The following is a 20,113-nucleotide window of genomic DNA, read 5'->3' as shown; positions in this document are numbered from 1 at the left end:
TGATTTCATGACGTCAGTTGGCAAATGCTCTCAGCTGTTTTTGCCGCCAACAAACTGACGGAACAGTTTTCAGTTGGCTTTACGGATTTCTAGTGTCAACAACAAGTATTAAAAGAAGAACGGGCGTTCCGAGGACCATGCCGGCGCCTTCAATTGCAATTTCTATTGCAGTTGTACGTCTTGATTGCGGGCACGTTGTCCTGACAACATACAGAAGCTACAATCCAGAGTGGTAACAATTCCATGGGCAAATAGCAATCGAAAAGTGATTGGGTAAGTTTTCTCCTTGGTTTCTTTATAACTTACTAATTAATTAATATATCTCTTATGATTTCAATAATTAACAACAATTCGCTATTCTGTTCATGATTAAGTAATTGACCTTTTGCGGTTGGGGCTAGCTGCTCCCCTTTCCATGTTTCTTGTGCTCTCTTTATGCTATTTACTATTGATTTTTGTTGCCGGCGCCGTTGACTGCATTAAAGGAAGTTGTCGTCGCCTTTTTCTTGATATTTGTCTTGGCTTGCCTTTTTTCCTGTGCAATTGGCTCTTTGTTTGTCTAGAACGTTGGAGCGATTGGAGGGTGTTGAGGAGGTCATCATCATCATTTGGGGGAACTTTTTTCTTTTTCAGCTAGTTAAATTTTGTTTCTCCTCCTTTTTCTTTGTCATCTATTCTTTGTGCTGAAAGAAGATTTATTTTGGCAGTTCTAAAGAGCTTAAGTTGAACATTTTTCTTCGTTTTACTTGAACATTTTTAAATTAATTTACGTAGAATTTGATTGCCCAACTATAAGTGTTCTTTGTATTTTATTTTGTATTCAAATTAAATGGCTTTAAGAGTAAACCAAGTATTGAAATGTTTTTAAAATTACTTAAAATATCTTCCAAAATATCAATAGAAATTTTATTTCAAAACCTTAATTAGCATTTTGTGGTTGGTCTTAGAAATTTGAAGTTAGCCAAATTCTAAATTGTATTTTTTTGGCTTTTCTTTGCTATCGATTAAATAAGTTGTAGCTATTTCCGTCTGGCTTAATTATTATTAGTCATTTATTTAGGATTTATTATTAATTTCAATAATCACTTGAGCGAAGCATTCGAATTGTTTGCCTTTTTTTTGTGGAGTTTGTGTTTAATTGCCAAGAACAACCAAAAGCCAAAGAGGCAGAACCTTTCAACTGGCTTAAATTACAAACAATATATAAAAACAATTTCATGTGTACATATGTATATTTATGTAATGTCTCGCTCTGGTTAAACAAAAGGCGGGAGGGCGAGAAAACAGAGGAGTGAGTCCCCAGTGTGAGTGTTAAATAAACCAAAAAGTTTGCTGGGTTCTTTTTGGTGTTTTGTTTGTTTGCACATGATTTATATTTACTTTTCAAAAGCTGACATTGACTGATGATAATAGTGTTGAGTTCAATGAATATTTTTGATTTTTTTAGTTATTTTTTTTTGTTGTTTGAGAATTCCTCTTAATAATTAATATAATATCGTCAGGAACAAATACGGGAAACCCCTAAGTCATTGTTTATCAATAACAGTCTTTGTTTGTCCGCATATTAAAGTTAGTCTTGATTTTAGCTATTGATTATTTATGATGATTGGCCTTAGATATGATCAAAAAATTAAAAGGATAAGGCATTTTTGTGATAAGTTTAATTGGTTTTCTGTGTGCTTCAATAAGAATTTCTTTTTTTACCTCTTTGATTAACATCTTAATTATTTAACAAATGAATTTGTAGGTTTTTATTTTGATTAAATTTGCATAAATTAAATATTTAAATTGACTTCATTAGCATCAGGTTATAACTGGATCTACGCATTTGCAGGAGTTTTCTTAGCTTCAAATTTTTGGTAAATTTTCTGGAATATTTTTATGATTAATCACAAGATTTAAGAAATTAGAGCACGTGCCTTGCTAATTAAATTAGCATAGATTCATTATGACGGCAAATAAATTAATTACAATGCAAAAAAAAAAAAACGAACGAATTAAACAAACGAAACTTGTTTCTTATACATGTAAATGCACAAATTGCGCATACGTCATGTTGTTCCAATTTCCGGTTGAAGAAGAAATTTCTTCGCTACCATTTGAAATTCGTTTTTATATACTCTATAGCTAATTATTTGTTGTTGCTCGTAAACAAATTAACCAATCATTGACTATGGCAACAAAACTGCCAAAGCTTAAAAGAAAATGTTCCAAAATAATAGAAAAACGGAAGCCAAACATATTAACAACAAAAACCAAAATCAGACAAAGAATTCTATAAGCATGCTGAGTCATGGTAAACAAAAGATTTTCTATGCAATTTTTTTTTCGTTTTAACCACTTCTCCTACCCCAAAACATAGACTAATGCTTCTCACTGACTACTGGATACCCTGTAGAGATCAAAATTTGAAGAATTGTAAGCTTCAATATGCTAATGATGCAATTATCTGGAGCCCTATTGGGCAAAGTGGAAGCATTAAATTACATCTATAGAATGCTCTACATAATATACCCCTTGAATACAGGGCATCAAAGCATATATACGTAAACATAAGTATGCCACACGCTGCTTGCGTGTTTATAATTTAACGCAATGTCTAATATTTTTCCCTCATGGTAGTAGTCCTTGAATAACTAAAAATAGAGCTAACACAAAAACAGCCAAGACCGACCGAATAATGTCAATTTCATTTACACTGGCACTGCGACGACTTTGCTGCGGCACCCAAACACACAGAATTTCCTTCTCCTCCTCCTTCTCGCAATATGTCTAAGTCTGATTGTAAAATGTGATTTTCACTTGTCCCAAGCTTAACCCACCATCCTGTATCCTTCAGTTCATTTGATGATTTATTGCCAGTCAGCGTTGTCCCATCCAGATTCGGTTTTGATTACCGTGTTGAAAGCATTTTATTTATTTTCTGCGGGTATTTGCGTCATTGGACGGGAAGCCCTAATTAATTTTATTATATTTTGCATTCGACTTTATCATTTGGCCTGCGAGTGGGAAATTAGCATAAGCATAAAGTGTTTAACATATTTTTTGGTGGAAAAACACAATCAAAACAAACACACAAAAGCCCGAAAATGCAATAAATAACAATTTCATTTGCACTTGTTGGGAAAATTAAATAACGTTTTTATTGGATGTTTCCCAAAGGGCCCCAACATTTTATCATTGATGAATTGTGTGATGTCCTTGCAGAAGGGAGATAGGCCAGATCTTTCGAAGTTTACGAAAATATATATTGTTGATAAGAATGATCAGCCAAGTAGATTGCAAGAGCAATCAATCAATCTCAGACATCATTAAGAAATAACATTTGTAATCAGAAATCATTTTATCAGTTGATTATAAAACAGAAGTATTAGAAATGTTAATAAAACACAAAAATTATAAAGGAATTGCAAAAAATTGTAATGACCTTATCGATATTTCATTCAAGTGGAAAATTACCTACGCCAATTATAATTATATTGATAAATGTCACACTTTTAAAGGCTTATAAGAATTTAATATATATATATATATATAGCATTTCATGCTTATCAGTCGCATGTGTATTCATTATTTGTTTGTGCATCTTGTAGGTTCAATCAATATCTATTCATAGGAACCATTAAGGCATTAGAAATTATAAATCGCTTTCAATTAATGCTCAATTAAACGAATTGCGAATGCAGCAATTGTAATTCAAACTGGCATATTATCCATTTGAGAAATCTAATAGAAAGCAATTCACTAAACTAATTCTAATAATAAAGCAGAGTGCAACAAATGACTAAGCAAAAGCCAAAACAGAATTCATGGTGAAGGTCGTTTGTCTTTTCCCATGCGACGTTTAATCAGTTTTCTCTCATCGCTTGCGGTGAATGCTCTCGAAGCCAGATCGAATCATATATAATGAACAAAAAATATAATTGAATTAAATACTTTGTAAGAGAGCAACAAATATTCACTATACACAATATATACATATGTACGTCATTTAGCGGGACTAAAATCGAAACGCAAATTGAACCGGTTCGATTTGGTTGGCCTAATTGAATGATTATTAAAAATTTCGATTTGGTTCCTGGCATTGTAAAGGGGCAGATTAATCAGTTTGCATTTTACCTGGGGGAAATGTCTTTACAAAAGGGTTCAGAGGGGTTGTTCTTCTACGGGCTAAAGGTAAAACGCATTTGTGCATCTTGTGCGTCATATTATACATTTCTCATCCCCTAGATGTAAGAGATTCTCTATTTTCTCATTACAATGTGCAGGAAATCGTTTGATGCCAGTTTACCCTTCAGTTAATTGTGTGTTTATAATAATGTGTAGATTCTATACCGTAAATTGGCCTGATTTTATAGTTTCTAATCAAAATTGTGGCAAATCATGAAGGAACTAAAAGTTTTTAAATTTTTTCTTTGAATTTAAAGTTTTATTATGTGTTGAAATCGTTTCATAGTTAGCCTAAATCTTTCACGGTAGAATACTTTAATTATGCTTCAATTATAGTTTATTTTATAATATACTTAATCCTCAATCAATGACGTATAATAGTAAATGGTGGAAGATCTATGCTCGATTTTTAACGATATATTACAAGAATTTGCTGTGATCAATCCAAAATCACATAAATATTCATTACTATAAGAACATGTATCTCTATATACATAAATATTCATGAGTATGTGGATGAGTGCAACAAATTATGTCAGTTTACCTCCTCCTGTATTTTGAGCCCTTACAACTTGTTGGCATAATGCCAGACCCATATCCCCATCGTAATTATGAAGATAATGCAATTGCCCACCGTTTCCGTCTCTCTATCTCTGGAACTAGCGTGAACTGGTTAAAAAAATTAAAAACCAACCCACCTTACGGTATGCAAGTGGCAAACAACAAACAGCTGACAGTGCTGCGATGCATTCAAACACCGCTGTGAGCAAAAAGAGAATCAAAAGTCGAATCTCTCTGCATACGTATTTTCGTAAGTTTTTCAAAGTCATGGCCGATATTTTTCCTATTCTCAAAGACAGTCTATCGCAAGACGGCGCTGGCGAAACAAAACAGAGAGAAACAAAAAATATAATACAATTCGACTCGAAACGATTTCGTTTAGATATTGTAATGCTAAAATTGTGAAACGGAAAATCAAATAAATACTATAAATACAAATATGTACAATAAACAAATGAGTTGAGATGCCATAAAAATAGCAAATAGTTTACCACCATTTGCCACAATAAAAGCGCTAAAGTGCAATTTGTTATAAATAATAACAATTAATTGATGACAATTGAAGTGCGGCATGCAATCGAATTTTTCCTCTTGCAGCAAAGGCAAGTGGAAAGTTTTTTGCTTTTGATTTTGATTTGATTTCGGTGTCTGTTACTGTTTGTGTTTGTAGTGTCAACCATAAAAATAGCAAATTAACGAAACAAATTTTATGCAATCATTTAAATAAATAAATAGGCGATACATTTAAATGCAGCTCAAGACATTTTTATTGACCTTGTGATGCAATAAATCTATATATAAATTTTATATTCCATGTTGAATCTCTCATAAAGAAATTGAATTGAAATATGAAAAGATGAAACACCCTTCAGCAGAAGAGCCAAAGCAGCTGTTCTTAATATGGGGTAGAAAAGGAGAGTGACTTTTCCCTTAGAGAATCTCTTTTATAGTCTACAGATACACATACATATGTAAGAAGGATATCAAAAGAAGCATTTTTCTTCTGTATATGTTGAAAGGGAACGGCGTAGTTCAAGGTATTTTTTTTTTACAATACATATTTTAAACTAAATGTAAATAAAATGGAATAAATGAAGCATTATCTTGTAAATGTCATACAAGAAACAATTAACAATTAGTTGTTTTGTATGCATAATTCAACATGGATCTTTGTTCAGTTTCAATCAATTTAGCTTTCTAAGTGAATAATGAGCTTCAACTTTTAGATCTATTTATCTTCTTTAAATACTCCTATCCTGATGGATCTTTGACAATAAGTGTGTGAATTTGAAGGTGCAAACACTTTGCCCCCCTTTGGGCAAATAGAGTTGCTTTTAAAGTATTCCATCTCTTAGCCTGAGGTTAAATGTATTTCAGAAATCGAAGAGTTACACTGATAAATCAAGTCAAAACTTTCACTTTTAAACCAATCAGTTCTTGTTCAAACCACATAACAGACTAACAAAAAAAAATCCATGTAATTTATCAACTAGAAACCTGTTAGCCTTTTGCCTTTGTGTTGTGAATAGAGACAAAACCAGCTGCGACTTTTTCTCTAGGGGCAAGTCAAACAGAAATTACTTAGTTCCCAGAATATGATATACAATCAGCAATTATCATAGACCAGATGCAACTGGTTATTCGAAGAGATAGCATATTAAGCTTTTCCTCCAGATAAATAATTGGTTATGCTCTTTTAAGTAGTATGTTTAAATGATGAAGTCAACATGGGCGCATCAATGGGATTACTAGTAGAGTATGTGGAACCTTAAACTTCTCTGGGACATAACTCACATAACAGTATAGAATCAATCAACGTTTTTATCTCGTATTGCTATCAATTAGGGGATTAAGTTGTATGGACGCCCATGCTGTAAAGTAAAAACGTACTTAGATTGCTTTCAAGTCTCAGTCATAAAATGCCATAGAGTGGAATTGCATTAGAACAAGTTAACAATAATTGAGGGCAATTGAAAACTTTACAACTAGACAAATAACAAAATACAATTTCAGTCAACAGGTTCCGGTTTGATATGTACACAAATTGAAGTACCAACACTTTTATATGACCGTGGTCAAAATAGTTACTCATCTTGTTTACCAAATAGTTGAAATTAGCACCAATTGTTAAAGATTAAGTTAGATAAACATATCTTAGATATAGTCCCAAATATATCGCAATTTTTTGCCTTTATTAGAACCATTCACAAGGCTTCTTGTGTTTCCTTTGCTACGACTAAGATATAATTTACTTTTCTTTATATAAGAGGGGCAAATGTTTATTTTCCGCACATGTTCTCTAGCTAAAATTTTGAAATTTTTAGTTTACCACGTGTCACCAACTATAACGAAATTATGTAATAAGAAAAATATTAATTTTTATTCACATTTCATATATACAAATGTATGTTTATATATTTCAGAAATAGATTTATCTCTGGGTGTGTGTTTGAGTGTTTCAAGTTCATTGCATAAATTGAGAAACAAACAAAAATAGCAAAGCAAAAGCGAAACAGACAAATAAAGTTTAGTCACGTTTTTGACTCATATTTGTATTTTCAATGACTCTATCACTTTTTTTTTGGTTTTGTTGTATGTGTTCTGCTTTTTTGTTTTCCACAGACGATAAAAATTTAATAGACTAAGTGACAAAAGTATTTTTTAATGCCGGGGACATTGCCTTGCGTTTTCAAACACGAAAGTAGTGTGTGTCAAAAAACTGTAAACTTAATGGTATCTATTTTATGAAACCCGTTGGATATTAGTTCAAGCTATATAACAAGATGGGAGTAACTTTGTAGCCAACTACAGACCATAAAAATGAGAATGAGGATGAAGGGCAAATGACTAAGCATCAGATGTTAGGTAAATTGCATTGTTTCCTTTACACATGTATATATGTGGCCCTCTCTCTTTCTCTCTCTCTCTCTCTCTCTGCCTTTCTATCTTTTAGTTCGACACTAATCACGATCATGTTCATGATCATGCCGAGGTTACGTTGTAAATTTTACTTTTTGTCTTTTTTTAGTGGCTTTCTGTATTGAGAAGCGATTCGAACCAATTTAAAGCGGTTCTTGTCACTCATTTCATTACTTGGCAATTGAGTTTGACTTTTTGACGAGCTCAAAAGGCGACACACCCCTCTTTTGGAGGTCTCCACTTCACGGTGTATCTATGGATCCGTTCAATTTGTTGTTTACGTTACGCATTCTAATTTCTTTTTCTGTTTTTTTTTTTTTTCAATGGAATATTCCCAACATAAAAAAAGCTGGTACAGCAGATCACCAAACATTTCAATCAGCATATGAGATCATTTGCATATGCTACAGGGACAGTCAATAAAAGAGAGAGAAGGGAAAAGGAAGGGGCGGCATTTTCACTTTAATTGGTTTATTTTGATATTGGCGACACTTTGGCCATTTCTTTCTTCATCTGTTTATGTAATATTTAATTGTTGTTTGTGTGTTTTTTTTTTTTTTGGGTCAATTAATTGTTGATTTTTGTATTTTTATTTTCCAAAGCATTTTAGAGTTTTAACTCATTGTATGAGTTAGGATTGTGTACTAATTTACTTTAAATGGAAAAATTTATTGTTTAGAGTATTTATGTTTATGTTGGTAAAATTAGAAAATTATTGTTTACTTACAAGTTTTCATGGTCATCAATAGTCCAACTACTTAAGAAAACCTCTTCAAACACAATTCGAAGGTCTAGACTCTAGACTTATTTATTGTGGTTCTTTACTTTGTGATCGAGCTTTTTCATTTTTTTTTTTTTTGGGTTTCTCTAAAAATCATTTAAATCACCTAAAATTAATTGAATACAAGCTTTTTAAATATTGTTAATTTTTAATCATTTATCTATTTGTTCAGTCATCTTTTCCTATTCTATTTTCTGCTAAAAATACGCAATTTTTTATAAAGATTCCGACAAAGCCAACTCATAAAGGTATTTCGCAAATGAAGCTGTTGCGTTTATCTTTCAGGTGAATTTTGGTTCTGTTGTCTCTCTTCCGTTTGATATTTTCTTTTTTATCAAGTTTTTTAAATTGCGCTTTAGTCTGTTAAGCTCTTTAAAATAAAATGCCCAAGATGGAATACTCTATATCACTTTAAACTAGACAGTGATTCAGGGGCATAGACAATCTCAAAGCCTGTTAAAAAGGGGAATGAGCAAGCCCAAAGATCTACTTACATATTTACATATATTTTAGAATAACCTGTAATAATGCTAAAGTAATTCAATTAACCAAACATGTGAAATTGGTAACATGGGTTGGATATTGATAAGGTATATATGTACATACATACATACATACAGATATGACATGGGCGAGACCGAAAGCGATAGAAAAACAGCTAGGAGCAGCTTTTGGCATTGAAACTATCGGTAGATTCAATTGATAAGCATGTTCCCTTATCCGCCCTATGTAGTTGCGTTTTGTGTATTATTTTTTGCTTTTACTTCTCGGCGAGACGAAAAAATTGGCGTTAAAGCTCACGCCAAGCACATGTAAGAAGCTCCAACGAGTTGTGTTGGCCAGTCCGCAGTCCGACCCAGACTGGTTAGCGCCAGTTGTAACCAATTAAGAGTGAGTTGTTTGCTAAAGACTGAGACCGAGAACGTGCTCAGAAAATGGCGTCATGAAGCGTATAAAGACGAGAATTTTTATAGAATACAATCGTATACGTACACTCTTATTTATGCATATAAATACATTCGTTCTGAATTTGCTACGGACGCCTCAAGTTCAGCGAGTGTCGCAGACAGTTTTGAAGTTGCGAAAGGCATAGATGGCCGAGCAACAAGTGTTTGACATACATTTAGAACTCAGCAGAGGATAGAAGTGGATGTTGGGCCGTTTCAATAATGGAAATTTCTCTGTGATGTTTCATACAAACATGAGACGTCAATGATGTCCAAGTACTTACATATCAAAGCCCTTTAATTGGTTTCTGGAAACCGCAGAGCAAAATAAAAACATGAGACATTCCTATAAACAGAACGTGCCGGTTGTGAATAATGAGTTTTTTCTTTCTTACGAGGAAATCTTAGATTTTAAAACCTTGACGTTCTTTTGTTGTTATTTCTCAGAATAATGTTATTACCTTTAAATGATAGGTATTTTCACTGGGTCTCTACACCAATTGTTTTTCACTTCTATTCTTTAACCAATATTCAAAATTTTAATGCCCGCATTTATGCAGTTTCATTTATTCAATATTACTCCTTACTTTAATGCTCCCATCCAAGATCCAACCATCATCTTGAATAAAAATTACTTGAAATGCTTTAATCATTAATTGTCATATCATTTTAATTGATGACAAATGTTATGTTTATATCTATTTATATACACAAATTTATTAGATGCCCTCATGTTTGCCCACATAAAACCCGTTTAAAGAGGGAAAAGTTAATAATAATAATCAAACAAAATAAAAGCACACATTTACAATTTGAATCAATTAAACAAAAAAGTCAAAAAAAGAAGCAAAAAGCTAAGTTTTTTTATTTCAAATCTATTTTTACCCTGCAAATTAATATTGTTAACATATTTTGAAAAAAAGATGCAATTTTTTTTAGGTTTTATAGATTCTATAGATAGATTGCAAATCCAGAGTCCAAATTAGATCAAGTTCTTTTATATTAATTATTGCTACTTAAGATCATCCTCAAAGGACATCAAGTCAGTTTTTAAGTAAATTTTAACCGTCTGAAAGGGTTTTCAAAATAGCTATAGGGCTGAGCCAATTATAACTCTTTTCTTTTAGTGTTTATAGGGTAATAGGAAGTCTGCATTTCAGCTGAGCTTATGGAATATTTCTTTATGCATATAAACAACAAGAAAACTTTTCCATAGTTAAACACGCGTTGCATTTGCATAAAGGGGGGACTGAGACATAATGACGCCATCAGCAACATATGAAGCATATAAGTATTATGTACATATATATAAAACTATTGGTATATAAAAAATTTCCAGATGCAAGCACTATTTAAGACCAAAGGCATTTGCTGAACTTGAAGTCAAAGCGCTCTCCAGTGGCACGCGAGTGGCAACAGATCGTAACACTCGGGACAGCTGATTGGGAGAAAGAGACACACACACACACACACAGAGAGAAAGAGAGAACGAGAGAGAATTGGAGTGTGTGTGAGAGTGTGTGCTTTCCCATCAACAGCAGCAACAGCAGCAGCAGCAGTTGCTTGTTGTTGGTTGTCGTTAATAGTCGTTGGGGCGCTCCTCGCCAGCAGAAGCAGCTGCAATTTATTCGACTTAACAAAAACTATAAACAATTTCAAAATATATTCACAAAAAAAGAAGATGTAAAACTTATTACGCCTATTACGCCTCGCTCCATTTGAAAGTGTTTAGTGTGATTTAGTGCCCAAAAATAAAAACAAAACCGAAAATATTATAAATAAAATACACGCACCTAATAAATGTCTATAATTAGTAAGTTCAATAATGTGTGAATATCGCAAAAATAAAAAAAAAAAACAATTTATACATATTTTGTTTACCAGCATCATAAAAAAATCGCATTTTCGAAACATTTCGCAAGTGTATGTGAAAAAAAAATAACAAAAAGGAAAGGAAATCTAAATCCAAATCAAACCACAATAGTTAATATTATTTAATGCAGACGGACAACAAAAAATTATTAGAAACTATATTTGTTTGTGTCAGTTTTGAATGCCAAAGAAAAAAAACCAAAGATTCGAACAGATCAAGGGCTTGAAATTTAACAATCTTTCAAATTTTAACAATTATAAAGATAAAATAAGAGGGAATGGAAGGAAATATCGTTTGAGAAGGAAAAGTTTTGAATGTTGAAATTCATCTATGAGTTTTAATTTCATATATTTGAGATGAAATTATTTAACAAAAGAAGTTTTAAACTGAAGTACATAAGAGAACTCGCTTAGTAATACATTTTCTTAGAGATTTATTTTAGCAAGACAAAAATAATTAGGAAACACACCTTCATGTACTTATCAAAGTGGCTTCCGATGTATTTTCTAATGAAATTATAACATTATCAATTAATAATTCAATATTTGGCAATACAATTTGTTATCCCTTCGTAAATTCCTCTTGGCTGCTTTCAACATTCGTTCGAAAAGAAGAGCATAAATTCGTATTTATTCAACATTTTAGTATAGTCTCGAAATCACTCACAACATTTAACTAGGTGTAAAAGTTAGCAGGATTTGAATCAAGTTAGGTGCAAAAATAATGATTATAATAAAAAAATACATATAATAAAATCACACTTAGTCACTTAATACGATCGAATGATCAAATTATAAATGATTCACTACATCTGGAGAATCAAGAAAACTGAGTTGAGTTTTGTTTAGGGCAAAGACTTCCGCCTGGCATTGTATTTATGTATGTATATGTAGATCAAGTTGGCCCTTTTCCGACTTTTCTTTGTGTTCTTTTGTCTAGAACGGTGAACAAAGAAGTTTTTGAGGGAGGAAGGGTGGGGAGAATATGTAATATATAAACATGCAGATCATGCAGCAGTGCAAGGCAAAAAACCAGACAGCTGGTTGGCATCACAATTGTGAGATGGAGAAAACGGGTACAGTTGGCAACAAATTGCTCAAGTGCACGTGTTTCTTTTTTTTCTTTGGAATCGCTAAAAGAAAGTATTTTGTTAGGTTAGATAAGATCGTGTTGGCTTGATATTGGCATTGACTTTTGAACGTAGTAGCTAAAATAGTTTTGAGTAGTTTGTGTTTAACCATATCAACACTGAGAAGCTATTAGCACTTGAGACTTAACTGCCTGTCTGATACATTTTGAGGGCGTTATCTAATCGCATTTGTTGTTATTATTATGTGTGGTTGACTTCATTAAGTTTTAATTGCATAATTAGAGTATTAGCCATGAGCTTTGATTTTTTTGGGCGGCAACAATAAATTTTTGACCATGAGCCCTGGGTGGATGGATTATTTATTTATGATAAGCAATAGCTACTCAATAATCATGAAAGGTGTGTAAATTAAATGAGCATAAGGTAATGTGAAGAGGTAGATATCTAAAACAAAGACTAAAGATGATTTTAATGGCTAGTAAACTTGTTAGAAATGTATACTTGATAGTCTTGACTCAACATAAAAACGACCAAAGTATGTGCATTAACAATTAATCAAGTACATAGAATAGAAATGTGTGAAATTTGGCACTTTGGTTCCAACCAAAAGTGCTCTTCCCTTTTAGCCACAATGTTGTTCCAAGAATTTTAAGTCGAACAACTAAAATTTAGTTAGCCAAATGTATAAATAAAAAATGTAAAAAATGCAAAAAGCAAAATAAACAAACGAAAAAAACATAAAGAGTCATGAGAGTCACTTAAAGTTTAAAGGCCCTAAAAAGTATGCTTTATTTTTTTGGCATAAGGATATTTTATGACTCATTTAAAATATGACCTTACTAAAGGTCTAATTAATACATTTAAATTGTTAGTATATTTTTGTGAGTGGTTCTAGGAATGCTGTGGTAGCTAATTTTGTGATTTCCCTAATGCAAAACTTAAACCTTTATTGATAACACACGCTTCAGTCATAAATGCCAGCACATGTTTTTGTTGTATTAAAGTGATAAAATGAAAGCGTATGAAATTGCATGACATATGACTCAGTCGTTGTTCCATTTATCGCTTTTCACATATTACAAAATCCCTCAAACACACAATATATGATAATTGAAGAAATTAATATATTACTATACTATATCCACACTAAAGCCATCAAAAGTCTATCTATAGGTCAATCGAAACTTTTAGCCAAACTGAATATATATTGTTTTGACTTTTGCGGGGGCTAAAAGACAACAGCAACTTGAGTATAACAATTAGCATAGTAATTTTCGTGGCAATATTGAAAGGCGTCACACGGTGCGTATGAGTATCATGCAAATCGAAATGAGATCGTAACGAATTCTAGCCAACTTGTTTTTGTTGTTGCTTTTCACAGCTTTTGGTTTTAATTATGACCTGTCGCTATTGTTGTTGTTGCTCTCTCTATCCTAACAGCTGTTTGGGGATTTTATTGTTGCTATTTTTTTTTTGTTTATTAAACAATCTACTCGGCCCGGTGGAGGCTCAGTCTGTGAAAAACATTTCGCGGATAAACACACACAAAAAAAAGTCTCCGGGCCAACAAAACAAAAGAGATTCATTCGGTTGGCGGTTTAGTGGAATAAAAAAAACAAGAAACATTATAAACAATATAGTATATTTATCTATCTACGCATTTGCGTTTGTGTGCGTTTGTGTTACTCGTAATCGTGTTGGCCAGTGAATTTGTTTGTTAAACAAATAAAAACAGACATGGCGTGTGCGGCGTGATTCTCGAGCCAATGAACTTGGAAATAAAAATCAAATGGAATAACATATATTATATACATCCTAACAAATATGATAGATGTGGAAAAATAGACGATATTGTTTTCAACAAAATATAAATTTAGATGCGCGCATATATATATGTATATATGTAGACTAATTAAAGCTGTCGTCTTTGTGGCTAAGAAAGAAAAAATATATTTTTGTTTATTTTTCTGTCTTGTTACTACGCTGCAAAAGAATATTGCTAAAGCTTCTTTTGTGGATTTTTTTTTTTATCAACAAAAGCAAGACAAAAAACGGAAAAACCTAAAAGAAAAACAACAAATATTTATCAACTTTGTGTGTTTGTGTCTGTTTTTGTTTCAAATCAGTTTTGAAATCATCATCGTTGTAAATTGAATTACTTGTGCAGGTAAATTAAATATTGAGGGCTTGTTTTCTTTTTTCTTTTCTGTATTTGATTACCTTGAACATATTTAAGCAAACAACTTTTCTGTGTAATCGTTAGATACCCTCTAATCACTTGGACTTAAAAAGGTATATTGTAAATTGTTTTCTTCTTCATTTATTAGTTTGTTTGAGAGCAGATGAGATATCAATAATGATTCGATAAAGAGTCAATTAATTTGTAGTTTTCAATATCTATTTAAGAAAGGATAAGATATGAGGACTGGATAGCTTATAAGCAATAAATTTCTGACTAACATGAGAGAGTTTTCAATTGACTTTTACAAACCCTTTAGTTAATAAAATTAGTGTGAATTTTAAGGCTCTCTCTCTCTCTCTCTCTTCTGATTATTACACGGTAATTGATGAAATATCTCTTCTAATCTCTTATGTTTTTTTTTTTTCATATCAAAAACAAACCTTGAAATTCGTATTGGGGATATTAGTTTACTTGAATTTTAATTTTTTTTTTCTTGGCTTAAATAAAACCAGTTGCCCAAAAAATAAATTGGTGTATGCAAAAAAAAAAAAAAACGAAAACTTGATTTTACAAAATTTATATATTTTGCTTAGATTTGTTGTTGTTGTGATTGTATGTCTAGCCACTAGACAAACACTCGACTCACTGAAACTCGCGTATCTAATGAATTGCAAAATAATTGTAGATTTTCTTAAGAAAAACGAGGCAAGCCAGACAACAACGACAAATTTAAAACGTCAAGTCACACGTGTTTGGACTCAATTAGAAGTCAACCAACCGACTTTGTCTTGACTCGACTTGGCAACAGAGGAGTGAAATGAGAACTCGAATCGTACTCGTAGAGTAGTTAATGTTAGTTCTGTTTGGTTTATCTAAATGAATGTCCATATAATTATTATGCCACTGATAAGCCGCTGGCCTAAATATGCTAAGCTATTAGTTGAACGAATAATATTCTACACATAGAACTATTTTCATTTCGCTGAAGAAATTCAAAAGTTTTTATTGCGATTTCAACTAGTTGAAGTAGTTTTCATACGAAAAAAATGTGTTAAGTGAAAGTTGTTATTTATTTATTGTATTATTTAGTTTCGAGTTGGGTTTTTTTCTTTTGCGTATTTAAAGGTATTCAATTAGCATTTGTAAAATTAAATAGATCAATTGGCAATTCGTGTTATTGTGAAAATGAGGCAATAAGCACACAATAAAATGAAAAAAAAAACCCAGTAGTCAATTAATAAATGGCCGAAGGTCTCTATATAGTATATATACTATTTCTGATTTGCTAGAAATAAGTCAAATTAGCCATTATATCTTAATAATGAAGTCAAATATTAGTCTCAATGACTTCTAAAGTAGTTTTTGCGTGAAATCTTGGCGTAAAAAGTTATAAATTTGTTGAAAACAATTAACACTTTTCAAGCCTATTGCATACATTAAGGGGCAAAGGATAATTTCCTTTAATCACAGCCCTATATTCCCTCAGAGCGAAGTCAGATTAAATAACCTTTTTTTAATTTAGAGATCTACATACATCGTATGACAGTTTTTTGTGTAACTTTACTATATAAAAATATCAATAAATATTGACAATTATTATACATAATTCTGTCAATTTATTTAAGCATTTATTTTTGGGTTTTTGCTTGGTTAGCACTTTTGGTTCAATATATAGGCCGATTTTGTGATACAAAAAACTTTCACCGTGTATACGAAACATTTGCATATTAATTAGTCACAAACTTCAAATTTAAATATACATACATTAAAAATATGTAGCTACACTTTCTTGGTTTTTTCTTTAATTAATTAAAATTAATAGATGTTATGTATATATATTTTAGTTGTTTTTTTGTTTTGATTTCGTTGTTTTTATTTGATTTTTGTCTGCGACGTATTTAATATATATTTTTTTTATGCAGAGACCGCTCAACCGGTTTCAGATGAATAATTATTATCTTATCAAAGCAAAAAACGATAAACATATATATATATATAGTACACAAACATATACATACATACATATGTACATATATGTGTGTGTCTGTGATTGTTCAATGACCTTAATTAATGAAGTAAACAATAATTTGTTTTTCTATGTTACAGGAAGGGCAACCAATGTGAACTAAACGCTGGATAAACAAGAAGTTTGACACACACACTCATCAACACCCGCACACATAAACACACAGTCATACTGACACATACACAAAAAAAAATGTGATATACTTTCATAGGAAAATCCATGTGAAACCCATTGGGAAAATCCCTTACTCCTAAATAGAAAACAGTTACATATTGTACATACCAGGCCAACTTATTCACGTTTTAAGTACAAATCCATCAACTATAAAAATCTTGAAAAATCATTAACTATAAACATAATGGATTTCGATCAAATACTTGCCAAATGTGGCGATTTCAATCGTTATCAATTCATGATACTCGCCCTCTTTGGCTTTATCAATATCATCGTATCGATGGTAAGTACAAAATCCACAAGATTCACAAGATGGACAAATAACTAACAAATGGAATGTGCTCTTTGTTTTGCAGCATTATTTTACACAAACAGTCATTAGTTTTGTGCCAGATCATTGGTGCTATCACGATAAGCTAGTGAATATGACATATAAGGAAATAGCTGAAATCTATTCAAAATTTGAGAATCCATCGTGCACACGTTTGGCGGACATCAATGGACCAAATGTCACAGTTAGCACTGAGAAATGTGAACGCTGGATCTATAATTATGATTTTGGCTATAGAAGCATGAACACAGAGGTAAGTCAAAGCGAAATTTATGATTGTCAATAGGAAGCTAAAGTAATTTATGTCTAATTTCAGTTGAATTGGGTCTGTGATTCGGCTTACAAGGCTCGCATAGGACAATCATTATTCTTTATTGGCTCTGTGGTGGGCACTTTATTCTATGGCCTATTATCTGATAAAATTGGTCGTGTTCCTGCTTTAATATTATCTAATTTCTGTGGCTTTGCTGGCGACTTCTCAACAATATTCACCAAAAGTGTGGCTACATTTACTTTGTGCCGTTTCATATCGGGTCTGGCGGCCGATACCAATTTCTATCTCATGTATATTATAGGTAAGTGACAGAGGGTAAATCTCTTCATCAGAATACTTAGTACATCTCTTTTTTTCTTTTGGCAGTGCTCGAATATATACGTCCTAGCATGCGTACTTTGGGTCTCAATATGGCTGTGGGTCTATTCTATTGCCTGGGCTTGGTATTCACTCCCTGGTTGGCTGTCCTGGCTGGTCATTGGCAAATCTATTTGGCCTGCACTTCCATACCCATTCTTCTGGTGGTTCTCTTCTATTTTGTGGTGCAGGAAAGCGCCCAATGGTTGGTCACTCGTAATGACATCGATGGTGCCATAAAGAGATTGAAACGTGTGGCCAAGTTCAATGGTTGTCGAGTAACGCAGGCGGATTTCGATGAGTTCCGTCGTCACTGTCAGATGACACGAGAGATGCAAGGTGGCGATGATAAGAAGCACGCCACTCTCTTGGATATGTTTAGAACGCCGCGCATGCGCAAGAATACATTGATTTTGTTCTTCAAGAGGTAAGTTAGAGAATGATTTCACAGAACTTTCGATTGCAATATAGATTTATGTCTTTTCAGCATGGTTATTACTCTGTGCTACGATGCTGTCTCTCGTAATGTGGAAGGCATGGGAATTTCCCCCTTCATTATGTTCTCGCTAAGTGCCTTGGCCGTTTTGCCATCGAGCATTCTGTTGGTCCTGCTCCAGGATCGTATTGGACGTAAGGGCATGGCTTCGGGCTCGCTGCTGGTGGGTGGCCTCTTCACAGCGGCTGCTGGCATTGCCATAGCCTATCAACAGGATAATCATAATGCCATATTATTGGCTTGTCTGACCATAGCTGCACGTTTTGGTGTTGCTATATCCTATGAATCGGGCTCACAATATGCCACCGAGTTAATACCCACTTGTGTGCGAGGACAGGGTGTAGCAGCTGTGCATGTGGCTGGATTTGCCGCCTCTTTCCTGGCTCCCTACATTCTGTGGTTGGGTACATTCTTCAAGGCAGCGCCTTCCATCATATTAGGCATTCTATTCTTTGCTGGCTCCTTTGTATGCCTGCTGCTGCCCGAGACATTAAATAGAAGCCTGCCGACCACCATTGAGGAAGGTGAAGTCTTTGGCAAGGGTGAACGCATGTTCGATTTCCCTTGCCTCCAACATCATGACGATGATGAAGAGTCCGACTCTGAGTTGGAGAAATATAAGCGCAAACATTCACTTATCGATGCCAAGCAACAGGTGGACTCCAATAGTAGCAAGCGTAAGCAATCCCTCATCGACGCCGATCGTGAAGAACAGGCTCTCAAGGATGCCAAGCATTAGTTTTTGTAATTAGCCAGCATTAGTTTAAAACAAATTATAAGATATCCACACAAGAGACAAGAAAACATTATCCCTCACCACACAAGTGTGCTCATAATGATGGAGACGACGCCTTTACCCAATTATCTATATAATATCATATACCTACCTATAATTAACATTTGATAGTTTTTTTCTATGTAGGTCATAACTTAATAAGGCTAATGTAACAATTTTTCAAAACAAAAGAAAACTTTTTTCCAAAAAATGTGTATAAAAATGGAACAGTAAAGTTAACATATAAGCGGCACAACATCACTTAAATGAAATAGATTTGACGACACCCACATATACATACTTATATATATATACTGATATATACTATACTTAAATTTATTCTATTGTATATACATAATAAGTGCTCTAGTACTTAGGTGTAATTGAATTATTCAATTATTTGTTCAATGCTAAAAGAAAACAAACACAAAAACTGATAATAATTACAAAACTTAGACGAAAAAAATAAAATATACAATTCAAATTAAAGAAAAATCCTACAAATTATTGAGAGTGAGAGTGAAAATTTAATTTTGAACTTGCATTTAAGCAAGCGACTGAAAATTAAAATAGTTTGTCAAAGTTTATTGTTCCAATTTTTATAGTTTGAAATTTGCCGCTTTAAAAACGAGATCGATAACTATCGGAACTTAGATAAACGTAAAACTATCGCAGTCGGCGAATTCCACTTGGTAAATAAAAATGTACTGCATACTTTTAGACGCCTTGGAATAATTGGAATATACTCAAAGACGTTAACTTTAAATTGTAGATTGTTGGAAATTAAGCAACTAATAATAAAAATCATTAAAATTTTACTCATAGTTTAGGGAACCTTTAACTACTGATGAGCACCAGCCCATCTGTGGTTGGAATAGTAAGGACTATGACCACCTAAAATTAGGGATCTTGAGAATTTATATCTTCATTATCAATTTCGCTGAAAGAATTTTTGTCCTGTTTACCAAAAATGTGGATTTTTCAAGACAACTGTCCTTGATATCGATACATTGCCATTATCGACCAATTCTATCGGTTTCTATATTCTCTCTAAGACTCGACTCTCCGATATGGGTATGTTCTAATACATATATTGTAGCTGCAAATACAATTTGGGTTAATCTCAATCTCAAAGTCCCACACATTGTCTCAGTACT

The 20,113-nt window shown here is 32.8% G+C and overlaps 1 protein-coding gene across 4 annotated transcripts; it reads left to right on the top strand.

Moving 5' to 3' along the window:
- Positions 1–86: 86 nt before the first annotated feature.
- Positions 87–19,451, top strand: LOC137584159 (organic cation transporter protein). 4 transcript variants are annotated; one of them, XM_068299410.1, is made up of 6 exons: positions 87–273; positions 16,630–17,006; positions 17,080–17,307; positions 17,371–17,629; positions 17,695–18,112; positions 18,173–19,451. In XM_068299410.1, the coding sequence occupies exons 2-6, from the start codon at positions 16,908–16,910 to the stop codon at positions 18,918–18,920; spliced, it is 1,752 nt and encodes a 583-aa protein (XP_068155511.1). In that variant the 5' UTR covers positions 87–273; positions 16,630–16,907; the 3' UTR covers positions 18,921–19,451. The 4 variants fall into 4 exon arrangements, with proteins under 4 accessions (XP_068155511.1, XP_068155513.1, XP_068155510.1 ...); XM_068299412.1 differs by lacking the exon at positions 87–273 and adding an exon at positions 5,170–5,333; XM_068299409.1 differs by lacking the exon at positions 87–273 and adding an exon at positions 10,774–11,191.
- The last annotated feature ends 662 nt before the right edge of the window (positions 19,452–20,113 follow it).

The sequence above is a fragment of the Drosophila tropicalis genome, unplaced genomic scaffold, assembly GCF_018151085.1.
Source record: "Drosophila tropicalis isolate 14030-0801.00 unplaced genomic scaffold, ASM1815108v1 contig_878, whole genome shotgun sequence".
NCBI classification, from domain to species: Eukaryota; Metazoa; Arthropoda; class Insecta; order Diptera; family Drosophilidae; genus Drosophila; species Drosophila tropicalis.
This window is presented reverse-complemented; position numbering and strand designations above follow the sequence as displayed.